Source organism: Euwallacea fornicatus, chromosome 2, assembly GCF_040115645.1.
Source record: "Euwallacea fornicatus isolate EFF26 chromosome 2, ASM4011564v1, whole genome shotgun sequence".
Lineage (NCBI taxonomy): Eukaryota > Metazoa > Arthropoda > Insecta > Coleoptera > Curculionidae > Euwallacea > Euwallacea fornicatus.
In genome coordinates this window covers 4,905,389-4,925,801 of record NC_089542.1, presented here as the reverse complement: position 1 = coordinate 4,925,801, position 20,413 = coordinate 4,905,389, and the positions used below count along the sequence as shown (strand labels likewise).

The following is a 20,413-nucleotide window of genomic DNA, read 5'->3' as shown; positions in this document are numbered from 1 at the left end:
TATAGGACAAGGAATATATAGACAAAACATCATACATTTTGCAATACGCGGACGACACAGCGCTGATTGCACACGACAAAACTACTAAGAAAGCCGTGGAAAAGCTTCAGACGTTGACAAACAGAACCATGACATGGTTTTACAAATGGAGACTAACGCCAAACGACACGAAAAATCAACTTCTACTTTCAAATCATCACATCAGAGACAGCTCACCAACAATAATAACAGGCGGACACAAGACTAAACCAAGGAACGACGTGAAGTATTTGGGAATAATAATAGACAATAAACTAAAATTTACGAAACACGTACGAAATATTCGACTAGAAATCATAAAAAGAGCAAAACACTTCCGAACACTGACATACAAAGACAAAGGGATTAGTATGGAAAACGCCATAAAAATATACAAAACCATATGCAGACTACGGGCACGTACGGAGGGCAAATGCAACAGAAAAAACAAGCAAACACATACAGACTACAGAACAGATTGCACTAAGACTAATCACAAAACTAAGACTCCCCAAAAACCCGTTACACAACCCATCCAACCAATTACTGTATGAATGCACAAACATGATAAGAATAACAGAAAGACTACGACAACTACAGAACAGATGGAAAAAGAACACCAACAACTCAACTATACTGAGCCCACCTTGCTTAACAAGACAGACAAGACAATCCCGCCTCCTTTTCCCTTCGAGCACCCTTTGGGAGCACTTCCAGATGTAATGTGATGGTAGTTAGTCACCAATAGATTACCATTGTATCACAGGCAGAAAGACCTAACAGGTCGATAGCCTATTTCTGAGGAAATAAAGATTGTTTATATATATATATATATATTTATAAGGATCCCTCAATAATGAGGGTCGCAGTGGGGCCATTTATTAGAGGATCGCTCTAATTGGAATTGCCAACTTGACGCAATGTCCACATTTGAAAAAATCAGGCGTTAAAGTCTCATTTAATGCATAAAGCACTTATGCCTGACTTTAAAGTTTAAAGTTTTTCTTCGAAATGCTCTAAGTTTCATATTCATAGATGAAGCGGAGATTCCCAGGTGTGGCTGGATTCTAATGTTTAACTTCAAGTTCCCATTTTCAGCCATGGGCACAATCGTATTTATAAAAATTCTCGTCTCAAAACCTTACTACTCACAAAAAGCAGTGTCACCTAACTCAAAAGCTTCAGTTTCCTCAATAGACACTGCAATTTATATAATGTTTGAGTCTTGTATGGGCTGCCGCACGGCCGAACGTCACAAGCGAACTCAAGGGTCAAAACGCAAGATCGGAAAACAATAACATTAAAAAAATTCTAGTGGTCAAACTTTACAACTCACTAAATCCAATTATACCACACTGGAAAACCTAGAGGCTCTTTTATAAAGCCTACAATTTTCACTAAAATTCCTTAAGAAACAGGTCTGTACCAACCCAAAACCTCAACGAATGACTTGAGACAGAGAACTTTAGTGACTCACAAATACCTAAATTCAAGCTGTCACAGTTCAAATAATTAATTCCCATCGACGATAGAGTTACACCACTCACTAATCCCAGATAAGATTTACTTGAAATCCCTCCATTCGTCTAAACCTAATTCGCCATTACCCAGAATTTAAAAACCATCGACTAGGTTAAGATGAAAATTCCTCTACTCGTTATTCTAGCTATTCTGGTTCTCATAGACTCAGCTACAGCTCACTGTAAGTCTCAAAAATCACCCAGCTGCACTCACTAATCATCTCACTATCATAGCCGCAAAAATCGATTGCTCGGTGCCGGAGAATCAGATGGTGTTCCATCCTCACCCCAACAGTTGCAACTTGTACATTCAGTGCATTAGTGAAACCCTACTGGAACGCCCATGTCCTGCAGGGACGGAGTTCAGCCCTTCAATGAAGTGGTGCGTACATACGTGGGAATCTGACTGTGTCATTGAGGCCAGTGGCGAGGAGGAAGCGGGAACTACAGAAGGAGGAAAAGAAGAAGAGAGTGAAGGAGATGGGGGAGGGGTAACTCAGGACGCTACTGATGGAGTGAGTGATGCAGTTAATGAAGGAGTTGATGATGTAACTACTGAAGAAAGTTACGAAGAAACTAGTGAGGGAGATACTCCAGGAGAGACCACTACAGAAGTGACTGAAAATGTCACTGGAGGAGATGAAGTCGAAAATCCGGAAGATGACGTAGTTGACGAAGAAAATGGGGTAAAAGATGAAGGAAATGACGAAAATGTGTCTATTGATATCGATTTAGAAGAGGATGAAAATGATGATGATGGAGATTTTTACGAAGATCTTGATGATTATTTCGATAACGATCCAGATAATAGTCATGAAATTGATGGCATTAATGAAGATGATAATAATGCTGGCCAAGATGATAAAGATGATAATGCTGATAACGATTGTAATGATGATAATATTGATAGTGAGGACAATGAGGAAGATGAAGATTATGATAATGCTGATGAAAATAGCTATTCTGACTATCCCGAAATAGAAGATGAAGCTGATAAATACATTCCAACGCCAGAGGAAATCTGCCAAGAGTCCTGTGACAGGTAATCATGTCCAATTTTCTCGTAGCCCCCTAACAACAATGAAATTCTAGATTTTTCTATTCTTACCATCCCTTCGATTGTACTGCTTACATCATCTGCAACTTCGGGAAAGTGATAGAGTTACGATGCTCTGTAGGGGAGTATTTCGACCCCTCTTTAGTAATCTGCGTTAAGAATTCCGGGGAATGCATGTCTGCGTATTAGCAAGTGGCATTACTATGTAGCAAATTTATATTGTATTGTGATGAATAATGTTTAAATACACGACTGTTAGAATCGTTTGAGTAGTTTGAACAAGGGAAAACCCCTAAATTTGGGTTGGACCGAAAGTTGGTAGTGGCGAAATAAACTAGGAGTAAAAGATGAATACAGTGAGCTTCAAGGATCTTACCCATTTTGATATTTCACCGATTACCTTCTAGAAAGCTTGAAGTGGTCTCTATAAGTGAGTTCACTCGCTTAGTATCTAAATCATCTAACAATCAGGTTAAAAAAGTTTCGGGCTTAACCGAGTTCAACCGGGATTTAAAAATTGTATCGTTCAAATTCTTCAACGTCCTGAACTCAATTATACCTTATTCGAAACTGTAAAGTTCGCTTTATTAACCCTGAATTTTTCATTATTATTGACCAACTTACAACGGCATCGTACGGACTCGTTGCCGAGTGCAACTCACAAGTCAAAATTTAACTCCAGCTGAAAAAAAAATCAGGCTTCAAGACTTTATCACGCATTACAGCCACTCATCACTCGTGCGAAAGCTTTAAGTTTCTACTTTTAATCCTGAATTTTTCATTATGATCGCTCAGGTCCGAAAGTCATCACAGCGATAAGTTTCTGAGTGCCACTCAGAATTTGCCTTCGAACTGCAGTCGAATATTTTATTTAAAAAAATTGAGCTTCCAGCCCTTATCACGAACAGCGTTCGCTCCTAACTCTTTTGAAAGCTTAAAGTTTTCTATTTAAACTCTAAAACTTTCAATGCGATTAAATGCCTCAGAGGTTTATGCCAAAGATAATTTCTCGAGTGCTTCTTAGAATTCGACGAATTTTTTCCATGGGACACCCTGTATATTATTGCATATTTGGAAGTTGCTAATCATAGAGAAAATTCCTCAATATCTCTTGCCATAGCTATTCTTATCAGTTTTCTTGTATATTGAGCTAGGGCTGTTCTCAGAACTGATATCCAATATCCGACATATCAATACTCCAGTGTCATTTATAGCACCACATCAGCAATTAAGCAACCAATGTTGAAACAATGAAACACCGATAATTCTTTATAAATTCTCCAGACTCATTATACCTATTTATCAAGATTTGAACAACAAATCGTAGAACTATTTATTGCACGTCTTATGCGTAGAGTTAATTCCTCTAAGAATTAGCAGCACGATAAAGTCTGATCTCGGTACCACTCATATAAGCACCACTAATAATAAAGTGCACCAGTAGCGCTCCAGTACATCCATAACAATGAAGTTCTCTGTTATAGCTCTGTTTTTGACCTCTTTTGCGACTATAACTAACGCGCGCAACATCCGTAAGTTGTGATGGACAAAAATTAAATATTTTGTTTATTAGTTTTCCTCAGAATGGTACCAGCAAAACAACGACGAACTGGACTGTAGCCTTGCCGAGAATGAGATGATTTTGCACCCCCACCCCAGCAGCTGCTCCATGTATCTGCAATGCGACAATGGGGAAGCAGTGGAGCGCCCCTGTCCTCCTGGTACCGAATTCAGCCCATCTAAGAGGATTTGCGTGCATATCAACCAATCCGATTGCACTGCTGAAGACAGTAATGAGGATAGCAATGAGGTAATATAGTTCTGACGAAGCTTATCTATTATTTGGGACCTGTCGTAATCCTTTTTAGTCGGGTGCCAATAAATTTTCAAAAAACGGAAGGGATTTAATCGCATTTGGGTGATTCCAGACAACAATATCTTCGAGTGAGGCCACCGAATCACACGTTACCACTGAAGATTCTGAATCAGAGTCTCCTACAAAAACCCCCGAAGAAACTTCTACCGCATCTACTGAAGAAGTTACGTCTACCACAGCCTCTGAAGTTCCCACCACCGAAGGATCTGAGTCGGAGCCTCCTACCGAAACCCCTGAAGAAACTTCTACTGCAACCAACCAAGACGATACTTCTACTGCAGCCACTGAAGAAAATACGTCTACTGCAGCCACCGAAGAAAATCCTTCTACTGCAGCCACCGAAGAAGACGCTTCTACTACAGCCACAGAAGAAGATGCTTCAACCGCAGCCACCGAAGAAGATACGTCTACTGCAGCCACCGAAGAAGATACATCTACTGCAGCCACCGAAGAAGATGCTTCAACCGCAGCCACCGATGAAGATGCGTCTACTGCAGCCACCGAAGAAGATACGTCTACTGCAGCCACCGAAGAAGATGCTTCAACCGCAGCCACCGATGAAGATGCGTCTACTGCAGCCACCGAAGAAGATACGTCTACTGCAGCCACCGAAGAAGATGCTTCAACCGCAGCCACCGATGAAGATGCGTCTACTGCAGCCACCGAAGAAGATACGTCTACTGCAGCCACCGAAGAAGATGCTTCAACTGCAGCCACCGAAGAAGATGCTTCAACCGCAGCCACCGAAGAAGATGTTTCTACCGCAGCTCCTGAGGAAAATTCTTCTTCCACGACTTCCGTAGAGTCCTCTACTCCAGCATCTGACGATTCGTCCACTCTATTATCTCCTGAAGAAGGTATTTTCTCTATTAAGGGAGTGGTACCTGTAGGGGAAAATTCTTTTTCTTCTTCTTTGTTTTTCAGAAAAGCATTTCTCCCAAATGATCTGCATTAACGAATCTTCCAGATTCAGGTTTGTATCTAACTATTCATTTAGACATAGTACGAATGTAAAAGCAGAAGGCACACTCGCACTTGTGTTGGTTTGACATGATTCTATCCCCTTGAGAATACTGAACATGCGAATTTACCAGATATTAACGATTTTCGTTTTTTCTCAGTGCTCTAAGAGTGGGTGTGTGTAAGTTTCTTACTATGATTTTTAAAGCGATTTTGTATATGACACTCTTAAAAAATATCAAGACCTTACAAATTATTGAATACGATGAACCCCCAAATCACAAATGAATTCACAAATTACAGAATACACACAATTTCAGCTTTTAAGGTAAAATTTGTCTGTCTCAATTAGTTCAAATACAATACCGGCTCCTAGCGACTGCAATCAATACTACGCATGCGTGTTAGGAGTAGCAACCCTACGAAGATGCGCAACCGGCCAACACTTCGAAACCGCCAGTGGCATGTGCGTAGAAGGCACCTGTGTTTAACCAAACATATAATAGGTAACATTCTAAATTATTTTGTAGAAAAATAAGTGTGTTTTTTTGATTAAAAAAAATAAATGATTTTGTTATTTAGTGCCCTTAAAACTGCTAGATGGCGTCACCAAATAAAACTCCTGTCAAATGCAAATATTATTCGGCTTTATTTACTTTCTAAATACGCATAGGTTTATACATCGCAGAAATGGAGAGAGATACAGAGGGCGTTGGTTGAATTGGAACGTTATTGCTGACCGTTGGAGACTTGACGACAAAGTCCAGCCTCGTTTGTCCTCAAGCCTCGAAAATGACATTAGTTTAAGTACCCAATTATCCGAACTGATGTTACGTTTTATGCCCTCCTCATCTCTTTCTCCGCCCTCAAGATCGGAAACAGCATTTCTTCCAAAATTTCCGGATCGTTGTTACTCACGAGCATTGGGCGGAGCTTCTGAACGAAAATACTGATGGGGTCCTCTGGAATTGATCGTTTCCCATAGCTGCAATTGGAACGATAAAGCAGTTGTGCGAGTGCGGATGCGGATTATAACTTACGGTATAGATCCGGTAAAGGTTTTGAGGCATTTGACGAACTTGGTGACGTCCTCTGGGCTCGTAAAGCGATGCGGTCTGACGCAGTTCTCTTTCACTGAATCACATAGGCAGACGGCTAGTAGGGCGGCTAGGATGATTAGTTTTAGATTTGACATCCCTGGAAGATATCTGAAACAAAATAAATAAATAAAATCATTCACTCTTGGAGTAGCTTGCGGCGCGGAACAATTGAAAGCCCCTATTTCAGTTGATGACGTTCAACGTCATGTATGTGTGAATTAATCGAAGCCGAGAGTAGATGACAACATCAAATATGCGATTATCGAGGGTCGATTGTCGCCAAACCATTTCCACGCTTTCTCTGACTTCTAACGACGCGATTTATCAAATTTTGCACCTCATAATATCGCTCTCGTGTTTGTTTATCGCATCTCGCATTTAATAATTAATCGTAGGTTGAAATGGTATAAATGGATTTGGTCGTCGTACGTTGCCCTGCGGGCTGTCAATGCGATTTCCGGATTAAATTTCATCACAGAAGTCCATTTCGCGTTCCTTTTAGAGGGGCATTACGTTTGATTTTGGATTTATGCACAATTGAGGTTTCGTATATTTTCGATTTTAATGTTTCGGGTACACAATTAACGTCGTTATTTCGCTTTCTGGTTAAATGTAGTGGAGAAACGACTTTTTCGTCAAGGAATTTTAGAATATTTCGTTTTGAGCTTTGCATACCGAGTGACGTAGGCAAAGAATTTCGGAAACGCTGTTGAAGATAGTGCCATGGAATCTTGCTTTTTCATCTTCTAATTTTACGGTGGCCGTTCTTCGTTTGCACATTTCTTTGACGTTGACATTTTATGCTTTTGACAGAGACTTGAAAAGCGTCCAATTTTCTGCCCTCACCCCATACATATTGCTCTCTGTTGGTAAATTTGGAAATTAAATTGTCAAATGATTCTTTTTGATGCTTTAAAGCTGTTTTCACGGGAAAATTCTTTCGGTTTTCTTTGCGACCTTAAAATGCCTACTTTTTCTTATGCAGGGTAATTTATTAACAATGAGTCTAACGAAACCTGGAAATATCACACGTCAAGTGGTGACGATTGGAAACAATGTGCTTTATCCGAAAGTTGATAGTTTCGGATGTATACAAGGCGTTGAACGAAAAAACATTTATTTTTTTGCTGTTATTCTGAAAATATCTAGATTTGACACTTGAAAATTTCTCAAGTTATTTTTTTTTAGGAGACAAATTAGATACGTTATGCAATTTCCTCGTTATTAATAGAGGGGGGCACTTGCGGTCAATTTTACAGAATTTACAATTAATTTCATTTTACCTTGATTGTCTAACATGAAATTTGATTCAAAATCTGAAAGAGCAACCACTTTTCCTTTAATAATGTATTCTTGTTTCATTTCAATATCTCGATTCATTTTCGAGAACAACCTATTTAACAAACATTATGTTTAAATTTGACAATATGAGAAATTAACAGCGAAGCAAACGAAGTGCATTTGGACTTTTAATTTTAGAACGTATTTAATTTTCCATTTAACAAATTTAATTTATTAAAATTAAAATTTTAAGTTTTAACGCCCTGTATATAACGAAAATCATCAACTTTTGGATAGAACATATTTTCTCCAATAGCGATCATTTGACGTGTAACGGTTACAGTTTTCGGCTGTCGCATTAATAATAAATCATCCGGTAGAACACCCAGTGTAGTATTGTGTTTCCTAATTCTGCTCATTCTTGAGGTTAATTTCTCTACAAATATTCCCAGTTGTGTCTCTCTTAGTTCATAAATAATTTGATGCCAAATGTTGACAACGCTTTTTAAATCAAGCTTCAGCCTTTTTTGGTTTAGATTAGCGTAACTCAATTTTTTTTCCACGGGACGCCCTGTATATTGTGAAAGATTCTGAATCAGTCAATTATAGAAGACATTTTTCTAATACATTTTATCAGTTATATTAATCGGTTTTACTCTTACTTCGTTTGAAACTGCAAAACTCTATTTTTTCAAATATAACACGCAGAATATTATTCTATTTTATGAATCTGCTATTTATGGCGGTCGATCAATCTACACATGCTCCCGTATCTATCTTTGTTAATTTTGAGTAATGTGAACATTTATAAAGTAATTTTGTTCAATGCTTTTTAATGAAAATTTGTGAACTGTTTCTTTTTAACAATATGAATTTTGATTTTTTATTGTTCATCCTGTATATTACTGAATATATAAAATTTACTGATCATGAACATTCCATAATAAACTTTCCTATAGCTATCTGTTCGAGTTTTTCAATAAACCGAGTGCTCAGAAGTTCACATTTTCAAACATTATTATCCCGAAGTTTGGGATGCTAAAACTCTCTTTTTTCATGTAGAACATCCTATATATATCATTGCTGATTGCCCTGTTCATTAGGGTCAACTCCATATGTTCTCATAGGACACCCAGTATATTAGTTCATTTTCCAAACCAGCTCAATATCCCTACTTCCCAATGTATTCTTAGACCCTACTTCATCAGATAATCAACTTTAAATTGCCATTAATTATTAATTGATTTGTTTATTAATCTAGTTTTATCGGATCTATCTAATAATATTCGGGATGTATCCAGGACAGATACTGACGTTATCACTACAGGATGTTATCTTAATACCTGTATTAAGCTAAATTTAATTATACGCCTAAAAGAGATTAAGCCTCTAATTAATCAATAAATAAATACATAAATAAATAATGCGTGAAGCCAATTCCGGAAATACCAATCACTTTGACCTCAGAAACACGTATTAAAATATTAGAAAAAGAGCGATGAAATGAAGTATAAGTGGACATGCAAATGAAAGAATGCAAGTCGTGTTTAGATATATTATGAGGGTAAATTTTAAGGTCTAAATGTAAGAAAAACTACAGATTGGTTTGCCTCAAAATTATGCTATTATTTCTCTCAACAATTTTCCCTCAAGAACAATCTCCAAATCCCTCTTTTTGCTCAAAATCTCTCCAACTAATCCACCTGTGGAAATTAGAAAATATTGCATGGTACCTCTCCCATTAACTCAGCAAGCAAGCCCCAAGGTTGTTACCACATAATTTAAACTGTTTTCCTTATTATTAACAGCAGTAAGAATCCTCTCATGTTGAACCTCAACTTTGGTCAATTGAAAATCAATTTTCTTACCTGTTTTTCCCGCTTTCAATTCACCTCACTAAGCACCAACAATAAACTCAAATCCAACTAATAACAATAATAATGAAAAAGGGCACTTTTTGGTAGTCAAAGGGATGTAAGTCTGGATGGTGAAGGTGCCAACAGGTGAGATTTGAATAGAAACCGACGCCATGCATAGCCGGGTTTTATAAGCGTCGCGGCGGCGTCTATCGCGAACACCGACGCGGGTTTTGAAACGTAAAAGCACGTATTTTGGAAGGGGGGGGGGGGGATTAGATTATTTATGATAGTGTCGGAAGCATTTGTGAAGTCAAGTTAATACACTCAAAAATGAAGAAAAAGTCAGTTTTTAAGCAGCTGATTTCGTTAGAGATAAAAGAGAGAAAATTTGAATGTGTATACCCCTAGATATTAATTTATTCGACGATGGTTTTCATTTGTATTACTCTGTTTTTAATTTGTTATTGTTTATTTGTCCTGTAAAATAATAAACAAATTAATATATCAATTTTTGTATTACTTCTAGGTATTCTACAAACGTAAATTGTTGGGTACGAAAGCGATAGGGCCGCTTGCTTTTGAAAAATTATTGAATTCTAACCGGAACTAACTTAAGAAAATTCGTCCAATACGTCACTGGTGTAGAAGGAAATCTGTTGAAAGTTTAAGTTTTTTAAGCACCAGGAAAATCAACGGCGGAGACTTTTTTAAAAGTTAAAAAAAAATTAAAATTTTTTGATTCAGAATATTAGGTAAAGTCTATTAAAATGCAATTGGGGGTACACCACTGCATTTAACACGAAAAAACTGTATATCAAATGGCAGTGATGTAGATTTTTTTTATGTATTAAAAACTTTATATTTTAAAAATTGAATATCGGTCAGAGTCAGAGGCGTAGATATTTTTCAGGGTTGGAAAAATTTGTGAAAAGTTGATGATTCATAATATGAAAAGAAATGTTTTTTAACAATCCATTAGTACGTCAGTGCATTTCCTTGAAAATAGCGCAAATTGGTAATTATTCTAGATTACACCTCGTACTTAAAGTAGAATCTCAAGATATAAAAATAGTGGTGTAGAGGCTACGTTAAGTTGAAAAGTCAGAGGCGTCGGCACGTTTTTGATGGGTTGGATAAACATGTTTAAAATTGAGAAAATTTAAAAACTGCTTTTTTTATTTCACAAGTTTGTGGCTGGATTGTACCAATTTTTTTTTTAATATGTATTATAATCAATGGCGTCGATACTTTAGAGAAAATGTGGCTGTTGTGTTTGAATCATTAGAATATATTCTTTTTGAATGCCCCTTCGTCTACTCCCTTGTTTTTGACACATTATGACCCTCGATGACTCATTGGCTTGTCAGCCCGGTATAGGGCCGAAAACTCCCGTTAAGAGAGTTGAGAGGTTGAATTTAACCATAAGAAATCTCCGTTAAACCCAGACGAGCTGACTGCAAGTGTATGTGCGCCTACTGAAAATAAACCGTAAATAGTCCGCAACTATTTATTTAAAAAACGTGTTTTCGATGGTATAATAAAAATGCTTGTAATATTAGTCAAAAGGTGAAATCAGTCAAATTCTCAGCTGTTTCGAAGAAACGCTTAGTAATTTCTATTTTCTACGTACGTCATAAATTCGGGAGGGTTTTTGAGGGGGCAGTTGCAGAGCCGATGCTCTTTTATACGTCTCTTGTCAAAGTCCACTACGGTGTCCAGTGGGAAGAGCACTGACAGCTTCAACGAGCCTCTGTAGAGGTTGATGGTAGAGGTGGGCAAAGATTTAGGTTGAGCAATTTTGGCACGTGCGGGAGAGGAGCTCCTCCTCCTCAAGGAGGAGGTAGGTTTATGAGGAGGCACTGAATTACTTCTCCTCCCCACAGGGCATCTTTTAGCCTCCCAAGGCACCCTACGCTCATCTAGTTGACATACCTTTGTAGGAGTGCAGGCCAAACATTTCAACTTTCTAATTCTTCTCTCATCCCTCCTTTCTACCTCCTGAAACTCTTGTCATGCATATTTACCCCAGATAACCACACACCTACCTTCCCTTCTCCCGGAGGAGGGGTTTTCTGCAGGAACCCCTCCTGTGGAACCACCTCCTCCTCTAATCCAACTCCCGAATCTGTAGGTCGAAACATGGCAACCCTGTTCAGAAAAGTTGGCTGCGGCGGGAGATAATTATCCACCCAATGAGTGCCCATAATATGCTTCAACCTCTGCAGTAAAATGAGGTTCTCGTTTTCTATTCTTTGGGCTCTCTCACTCTCCTTTTGCAACTTCTTCAATTTGATGGCGACATGAGGGCGCAGTGCCGGAGCTTTGGTGTCTATTGCGGGAGTCGCTGCTTGTACCTAATTAACTCTGTTAGAGGGAGTTAAACAAGGGTGGGTTTTATTTACCTTTTTCCTGTGGTTCTGGTACCTGCGCACTTCCCAGGGGCGTATCAGCAGGTTCTCTCTAGTTGAAATCATGTTGGTTATGTGTTGTATGTAAACAACGGCTGTTGCCAAGCAAGGGTTGGGATATCGATTGGACCAATGGGGGGGGGGGGGGGGGGGGATGAAAATGGGGAACGAATAAGGAGAAATAATGATACTTATTATTAAGCATTCAGTTAAGTAAAAAGTTGTTCTGAAGAGGCAATCATAAGACCGAAATGTCGAAAATAAGTTCAATTAATAATTAATTTTGTTTTGTGAACATTTTGTTACCTTTCCATAAATCTTTTCCATAAATTCCTTAAATGTCGTAAAATCTGAAATTTATAAATATGTCCAACAAAATGTATATCTACATTCCTGATTTTGACAACTTTCAAAGCTGAAAGGATTCGAAATCGAAAATTTTGACTCATTTCTATTGAAATCAGTAACACGCCAGTGAAATCTCCAAAGTGTTCTCTCTTAATTTTTTTAATTTCATGATGTTCACAATTTTTTGTAACTTATTGAAAATTATCTACGCCACTTAATTGACACTTTTCAGACAACTTTTAAAACTCAAATAAAAAATTTTATTGCAGAATAATCTAGTGAAAAGTCAGTGAAACTTCCAAAGGAATTTCTACGTCTCTGATTTTGACATATATAGAACGGAAAGTATCCACTTATCTAATTTGCAGTATTTTCGATTCAATCCATTGACATCTCAATAGATTTTTCAAAGGGACTAATCCTCATTATCTAAAGCAAAAAAATTTTTAAACTTGATTTTTTGTCAATCGTAAAATCAACCTATGGCATATATTTAAGACGTGTCTATAGTATCGAGTGTCTTTTAGAGAAACCTAAAATCTCAATTTATTTCATCGTAAACAGTGATGTACTGATGATATTTTTAACAGTGATTTTAGTCATTTTTTTAAGCTAAAAAAATTCACAAAACTTTCTAAAATTTCTAAAAATTGTCTATACAACCGATTTTTTTCATTTTTCAGTTCAACAGACTGATGTACCATTAGGATTTTTACGAAAATTTTTGTTATTTTCTTAAACTAAACTCTCTTCACCTTCCTTTTGGTTTCAATTATGAGAGGGAAAGAGGAGTTCTTTAACCCGCTTGAAGAGTCCAGAAGGCCGAGGCATATAATGCACTTTTTCTGCATCACCTTCACCAATTTTTCTTCGTTAATTCAGCGGTGAACCGAGAGGAAAATTACCTAAAAGAATTAGCATCCGACTGACGTCGTTTAGAGATATATTTCCAGGCCTGTTTAAATACAAAAACTAGATAATTAAAACAGATGATTCAGTTTATGAAAATGCGAAAAAATTGTTAAGACTTCGCACATCACGCCTCCTCACTAGACTCTAAATTACCATTCTATATAAACTCCAACTCGCAAGAAATCTTCGCAGTTTGAAACAGGAAAAAGTCGCCTTTTTTGGAAGTATTTAGGGCACAAATACGTTAGCCCTGTAGGCCTTTAATCCATGAAAGATTAGAACGATTATTTCAAGCTGTTTTTACGAGCGGCGTACAACTCAAATATTTATTTACCGAAAAGAGCCAATTTAATCACTTTACCGTTAATTGACAATGATCGCGTTATTTAGATATAATAAACCATTTTTACTCTATTTTATAACGTTATGTCGTAAATTAATGAAGATTAGAACGCCCACGATTCGGAAAACCATCATACTATTAATTATTGAAAATAAATATGTTTTCTCTACTTTCTTTACATGATATGGTTTCTCTACATAATTATTCGATATTGGTTGGCGCCTTTTCTAAATGACTCATTGATTTTATTTGTGCCGCCATCTAGCGCTAGATGGTTAATCTTCAAAGAATACTAATTTTATCGATTTTTTTCAGAAACAAATCGAAGGTTTATTAAAGAAAATTTTATAAAATTCAGTCGCTCTTATAAAGCAGAAGATGTCTCCTTTAAAGCAATAATTTAATTAATGAAATATTAGCCTAACTTGTATTAATTACCTAAATTTTGTTCCTGGTTCTGAAAGTGGCTATATAAAGTTTTAATATTAATGATAAGTGCTGAAATATTAGGATTGTTCTTGAAAATTTTAATTCCCGAATTTTATGCATTTTTTTTTATTTAAGTTTTTTATATATTTATTAATTTTTAATATCCTCAATTACTCAAATTTCCCCCAGCGACATGCTAGAAACAACAATTGATTGCTGATAAACTGTGAAAAAAAGCCAAAAATCCAAATAAATTGCATCTTTGTCTACTTTATCGTCATTAATCCACATTTGCACCAATAGTCTTGGCAACATCGCTATTCCTTTATCCTTTGTCACTCCTGTCACTTCTCAAACAGTTTCCGACATTTTTGGCAGTTTCTTGTTATCTGCCGGATATTTTTGCTATAAACCCGATTTCTTCCCGAAAAAACTTAAAAGTTTGGTTCTTTCCGTTAATTATGGAACCTGTCGCATCTTCGCACATGTCTACCGCGTTTGCTCTTCTTTAAGGGGCCCCGAAACCGATCCGCGTGTTTATAAAACCACGCATTGTTCCGCTGTAAGGGGGTTCGGTCCGAATTGATTTTCCCTGCCTGCGAGCCAAATTCCTGTTACATAAACAAATCCCATTGTTTAGGCTTTGCACTTGCTTCTGCGGTATTTAGGGTAAGTCGTTTCATCTTTAAATTGCAGGTTTAAGCAATATTCCCGAGCTTTGTCTCAATGGTTATGAGGAGGCTTTCGATAGGTCTTAGACTGATATCAGGAATTATCATTGTAGGTGTATTTGTGATCCTGATTTAGCAGGGTTTTGGTACCATCGTTATTATTTTATGAATTACGGTAGGTTTGTAAAAACAGTTATGGTGGATAGTTTGGGTCGTGTTAAAGTTCTGGATGAGACTGTATTAGCTTAAATTATATGCATTTAGTATATGATAAACTGACTACATTTGAGCTGAGGTTCCTAACTCTATGATCTGATCACAAGCAATCTTGAAATTATTATTGGTTACTTGCGTGAAATATTTAAGGTAGCCCTAAGGGATACATTATGCATAATATTTTTAAGCAATTCCAAGAAACTATAAAGTTCTTTCTGAGGTATTTTTGTATGTAAAATTTCATTAATAGTTTACTACTGAGCAGAGAACTTATATAGAATTTGGGTATTTCTCTGTTTCACCTACAGATAGTTTCTTCGTTTATGTTTTTAAATGAACAATTGAAGAGATATTTTGAAACTGAAATCTGGAGCTACAAGAGAGAAAGTTGAAATAAATTGTACACATTGGGTAAAAACTCTTTTAGAAACAAAGTACAACTAAAAAATCCAGAAAATTTGGTTAGTCCTTCTTGCCCCCACTCATAAATACTCTGCTTCAAGTTTTGGAAAAAATTCTTGATGGAATAATTTGAAACAAAATCTTGTTGTTACAAGATGACATAGTGGAACGTCAAAGATAATTTTATAAACAAAGAGAAACCAAAAATACAAACATTTAGGTTTCTATCTGTAAGTTTCCACCCCCTGCACATCCTTTCTTTTAAATTTTTAAATAAACTTATGAAGGGGTCAGTTCAAGTAGAAAATTGCAGCTACCAGATTTCACAAAGAAATCTTGGAAAAATATAGATACACAACGAATAAAACGATTAGAAAGCTAGTATCTCATGCCGTTTATTTGTTTGTGCTATATGTTAGTTAAAAAACAACTCTCTAAGAAGATTGCGAAGACACTCTTGATCAGATGCTTTTGTCGCCTGGAATTGAACTCTAATAATTCCATGTCTCAAATAACAATAAAAGTTCCTAAAAAAAAATCGACTTGAGCTCTGGAAAGGGGAATCTCCTCTCCGAAGTGATGTAAACAGGCGTACAATATTAAATGCTGTGCAAGATGAGACAAGAAATCAATTCACCTCGACCTAGTTTCAGTGGCCCCGAAAACTGCTTGGCAACGGTGGTAATGCAGCAGCGCCCCGGTGTCTCCCTGCACATGTAGCGTTTCTGTTCCGATCTCATCCCCCAGGTCCGGGTCCATTATCTAGGTCATTCGGTTAGAGACCCGTAGAGAGAGGTGGTTGACCCTTGGCCCTGTTACAAAGGAAAAGAGAGAGTCAAAAATCGGGAATCGGGGAAAACATTTTGTTTAATATAGTAAAACAACGTCTTATATTTTGTGTTCGATTGTGTGAATGGATCTGGGTCAGTAACGACATTCTGAGAACTCTTTCCCATTTCCAAATTCCTGGAAAAGGAACAATAATCGGGACTAGACAGATGCCTGCAGGGGCGTCATAATTTAGTAATTTTTCCAAAGGTCTCCTCAATGTTTTAATTGAAAATTCCAGGTGTTTCCAGGCCTTTAGAAGCAGAGTCGTTTCCCCGAAAGAGCTGCCCTTCCGAGAGGAGTTCAATTATGCATTGCGATCATGTCATATTCCAGCTCTTCCAGGAATATTTTCATTGTTCTCGCGAGGTTTGATGGTCCTATATCACTTCGTTAACACGCGAAAAATCCCTTTAATATAAATCGGGCGCGGTTATCGTGATGGCACGTGAAGATAAATCGCCCTTCGTCACGGATCTAGACAGCCCTGAAATAGCCCTATTTGTGTGGCAATTTACAAAAGGACGGAATACCCCTTTTTACCGCTTCATCGCGATGAAAAAACAAGGCCGATTATTTTCGCCCGATACACCCGGTTTAATCATCTCAAACACGAATTTATAGTTCAAAGTCAGTCGGAATCGCGTTTTTCGCCTCATTAGGGCCCCACGTTGACGTCAGCGGCGACCTTCGCGTGTCGCCCTTCGAAGTGGAGTTAACGGAGATTGGGGCCTGTTTGCTTTATAATGTACAGAGTGGTTTATGGCCGTTTAGCACTTGAATTAAGGGCCAAATTATTAATATACCGTTAACTTAAACATCAAAGTAGTTTCCATAGAAACGAAGAATCGGACCTATACCCAGGCAGATTTCAACGATTGTCAATCAACGTCAGTTGATGGTAACACATCAATAAATTCGCATCTTGCTGACATCACAATTGCCCGCTGTTTTAAATAAACTGATGACCACCTGGAGAGATTGTGAATGATTTTTGTCCCTATTTGCATTGTGATTTTGAATATTTTACGTCTGCCTTCCTTTTTGGCAAAGTTTGGGGAAATTTTTGAATTTTATGGTTTGCTATTTATCGCTTTAATTGGCAGTTCAATATAAAGCCGAAAACCGATGTTAGCCACAATAAAAATTGCGGAAAAATTGCTTAAAATGGGACAAATTCCTGTTCAAAAAGCTCCTGGGATTTTTTTATTGAATCTAAGCGTTAAATCTGAAAGTTAAAAATCAGTTTTGCCTATATTTTTGGCAGGTTTGTGTAATGCCAAAGGGTCCCAGTACTCATAGAAAAGTGCCCTTGCGTGACACTGTTGTGAGGTACTTGATATGAGCGGGACATTTGAATTATTTATAATGTCCTTAAAAATCACATAGTGTTGAATTCTGTTTTTCATCATTCCTTTTTTTTTTTCTTTAAATAATATAATAATGATGCGTAATATTTATTTAGTTACAGTACTTATTGTGTGACGTTAAAACAATTTTAACTATTTTGTGCATTTCAGTTAAGTTTGTGTGACCAGGATTTACCTGTTCTTTTTTAACTAATTTTTTGTTTAAATTATTCAAGTATACCTTCACTAATCGGAGCTAACCAGCATGTTGCAGAAGGTAAAGACCAGGTAGAGAAAGAAGGGTGAGTCAGACGCCCATTACTTTAATTGGCGTTCATCACATTGAGCCTTGATTTAGTTAAATACGGCAACGTAGGGAAAGGGTTCCTACGTGAATGTCTTTACAATAGTCCAAGGTTTATGGTGGCAGAAATAAGGGAGCTCATAATTTTACACAAACCTTATCTACTTTTTTTCTACTAAAATTGTAAATATACCCGCTTTTTTATTAGGACTCGAACGAATCGGAATTATGATCAAACGGCAATGTCATAAAGAGTGCTTTATAATAATATGAATTAATTAAAAGCATTTTATGGGGCGATGGATATTATTTATGACCGTGCAGAAGGTGCCTCGGCTAAATGGGATTCCAAGAAGGCTTCGATTCGACCAGAGCAATTTGGCGAAGGACATTAAAACTGGCTTATACGAGAATGTCGAGGGGTTACAGATTAGTTTTCTGCAAATATCATTTCCATCTGGAAAAACTCCCCCTTTCCTGTGATTCAAACTTGACAAATTGCTCATCTTAGGGAGAAGTGATTATTAACGAAAATGATATAGAGATCTTGCCAAGATGTCGAGGATCGAAGTTTGGAAAGTTGCGAAAAAATCTCTATACCCAAGTGAAATCATGATCAGTCAAATTAAAAACTAAAAATTTAGCATGGAATATCCTAAGGTAACGGCAAAACCTCGAAAAATAGCTCAGACTAGTCCTCTGCAAACTGTGACCACAAGCGGTTCTAAATGAGTTCTATTATTTCGACAGGCCATATAAGGTTAATCTAATTCGACGCTCATCATTGGGTTATCAGTAGCCCTAAGAGGTACGAGGTCGATTAAATTGTGGTAAAGTTTCTGCAATTTGGAGCTCAATTAAAATGCATTTTAAAAATTTGAAAAATTTCGATTACTTCCGGAGATATCCGTTAAAAAAAACGAAATTTTTGAAAAACGTTTCTTTACTGGGATTATTTAAAAAAATAATTAAAAAAGAATGACACATCATAATTGTCACTTGTTTTCTTCTATGAAATGGTGATATGACGTTTGAAATCTAAGATTTAGATTTCCTGTAAATATCATCAACGTGGTTTTTCTTACAAGTACCATTTTGAATTTTTACATTTTTAAACCGAGTCATTTTTTCTAATTACAACAATGTATCAAATATTGAGGGTCAGTATTTTAATTTGACCAAAGTATCAAAAAACATTATTTGACTAAGAGTGCTTTAGAAAACTCGATTTTAATGAAATGAGAGACATATGTACATGTTTTTTGAAATTTATTTACTTAAAAATGAACTTTAAAAATATAAATAAATAAAAATTTAGGTAAATGACAGTTCAACAGACAAAGCATATTTGTTTTTCGTGTTTTCCAGAGCATCTTTAGTAAATTCCATTTTTTTATACTTTGATTAAACTGAAACACTGAACGTTAACATGTGATATATCGTCGTAATCAGGAAAAACAACTGGATTTAAAAATGAAAAATCAAAAATTGCGCCTATAAAAAAAAACAAAGTTGATGGTGGTTGCAGGAAATTTAAAACTCATATTTCAAGTATGATATTACCACTTTGTAGAAGAAAAAAAGTGGCAATTATGATGTGTCATTCGTTTTTAATTATCCCTTCAAATAACCGCAGTAAAAAAAAACGTTTTTTTACAGATATCTCCGGAAGTAATCAGAATTTTTCAAATTTTCAAATACCATTTTACTGAGCTTCAAATTTCGTAACGTTGGTCCAATTTAACCGACTTTGTATCTCTTATGGTTACCGAGATTCCTGTATTGCGGTCACTCTATTTAAATTATTCCGAGTTTTGGACTTTAGAATGTGCTCTTTTTCCCTTTTCGAAATTTCCTTTTGGTCTCTGTGCACCATTGCGCTATGTGAAATTTAGGCGATAAGAGGGGAATAGATCAAAAAGTGCATTGGCGCAGTATTACAATAAAATGAAGAAATTTCAACTTGCAAAATTTAATTGTTTTTGACATACAAATCGTGTGACCGGAAAGAGCTACTTTACGAGTTGCTCGTGGTATTGGCATTGTGCCACCTCAATTATTTCAATCCTTCCGTTTACCGGAAAAGTAGTTTTAAAGGTGATTCATACGGTTGTAATGAAGGTGTTCTCAAATCGACACTCGTTATTGCAAGTCGTGAGGGCAAAACTAACGATTTCCCCCCTTTGATTTCGCCTTCAACATTCCAGAGCGTGACTCACGTGGTCTTGAACTTTGATATTGATCCGATTTTATCTATTGAGCCAGTGCCGATGTTTTCGATTACACACTTACTCCTACTTAATAACTCGGAAATTGTCAAGCGGAGGTAAATCTGCAAGTTTCGACGGAAAAGGCAAAAGTTTATGGCGAGGTGTATGGGTTTAATCCAAGGAGCGTTTATTTCGTATATTTCCATTAAAAAAGCCGCCCACGGACGACTTTTTCCACATAATCCCCCTTTAACGAGGGAAAGTATTTCGTTTTTATCGTGGTTTCCATTTGAGGTTTAGGCCGGCGTGGGAAAAGCCTCAG

At 36.8% G+C, this 20,413-nt stretch overlaps 3 protein-coding genes across 8 annotated transcripts in view; 2 read left to right on the top strand and 1 right to left on the bottom strand.

The window, feature by feature from the left end:
- Positions 1-1,599: 1,599 nt before the first annotated feature.
- On the top strand, positions 1,600-6,434 carry LOC136349047 (dentin sialophosphoprotein-like). Its single transcript, XM_066300327.1, has 8 exons — positions 1,600-1,720; positions 1,773-2,580; positions 2,631-2,777; positions 3,003-3,025; positions 4,179-4,405; positions 4,524-5,328; positions 5,396-5,444; positions 5,784-6,434. Exons 1-8 carry the CDS (start codon positions 1,657-1,659, stop codon positions 5,920-5,922), a joined length of 2,262 nt encoding a protein of 753 aa, XP_066156424.1. The 5' UTR covers positions 1,600-1,656; the 3' UTR covers positions 5,923-6,434.
- A 4,461-nt stretch (positions 6,435-10,895) lies between these two features.
- The window catches only part of LOC136347685 (uncharacterized), a 13,698-nt gene continuing 4,180 nt past the window's right edge, over positions 10,896-20,413 (bottom strand). The window contains exons 2-5 of the mRNA XM_066297912.1: positions 16,038-16,212; positions 12,074-12,131; positions 11,717-12,025; positions 10,896-11,669 (exon numbers count right to left, since the gene is read on the bottom strand). Of these exons, the coding sequence (XP_066154009.1) occupies positions 11,277-11,669; positions 11,717-12,025; positions 12,074-12,131; positions 16,038-16,159 (882 nt within the window). The 5' untranslated portion in view covers positions 16,160-16,212 and the 3' untranslated portion in view covers positions 10,896-11,276. The remainder of the gene's footprint in view (positions 11,670-11,716; positions 12,026-12,073; positions 12,132-16,037; positions 16,213-20,413) is intronic.
- Positions 14,476-20,413, top strand: part of enc (encore) — an 18,860-nt gene continuing 12,922 nt past the window's right edge. For all 6 annotated transcript variants that reach the window (XM_066297827.1, XM_066297864.1, XM_066297845.1 and 3 more), the window contains exon 1: positions 14,476-14,780. The gene's annotated coding sequence lies outside the window, so the exon portion shown is untranslated. The remainder of the gene's footprint in view (positions 14,781-20,413) is intronic.

Bases quoted from the DNA above. Each gene is read 5' to 3' on its own strand.
- LOC136349047 (XM_066300327.1), top strand. From the start codon at position 1,657: ATGAAAATTCCTCTACTCGTTATTCTAGCTATTCTGGTTCTCATAGAC. The intron at 2,581-2,630 runs GTAATCATGTCC...ATGAAATTCTAG, and splicing joins TGCCAAGAGTCCTGTGACAG to ATTTTTCTATTCTTACCATC. The intron at 2,778-3,002 runs GTATTAGCAAGT...ATTACCTTCTAG, and splicing joins TCCGGGGAATGCATGTCTGC to AAAGCTTGAAGTGGTCTCTA.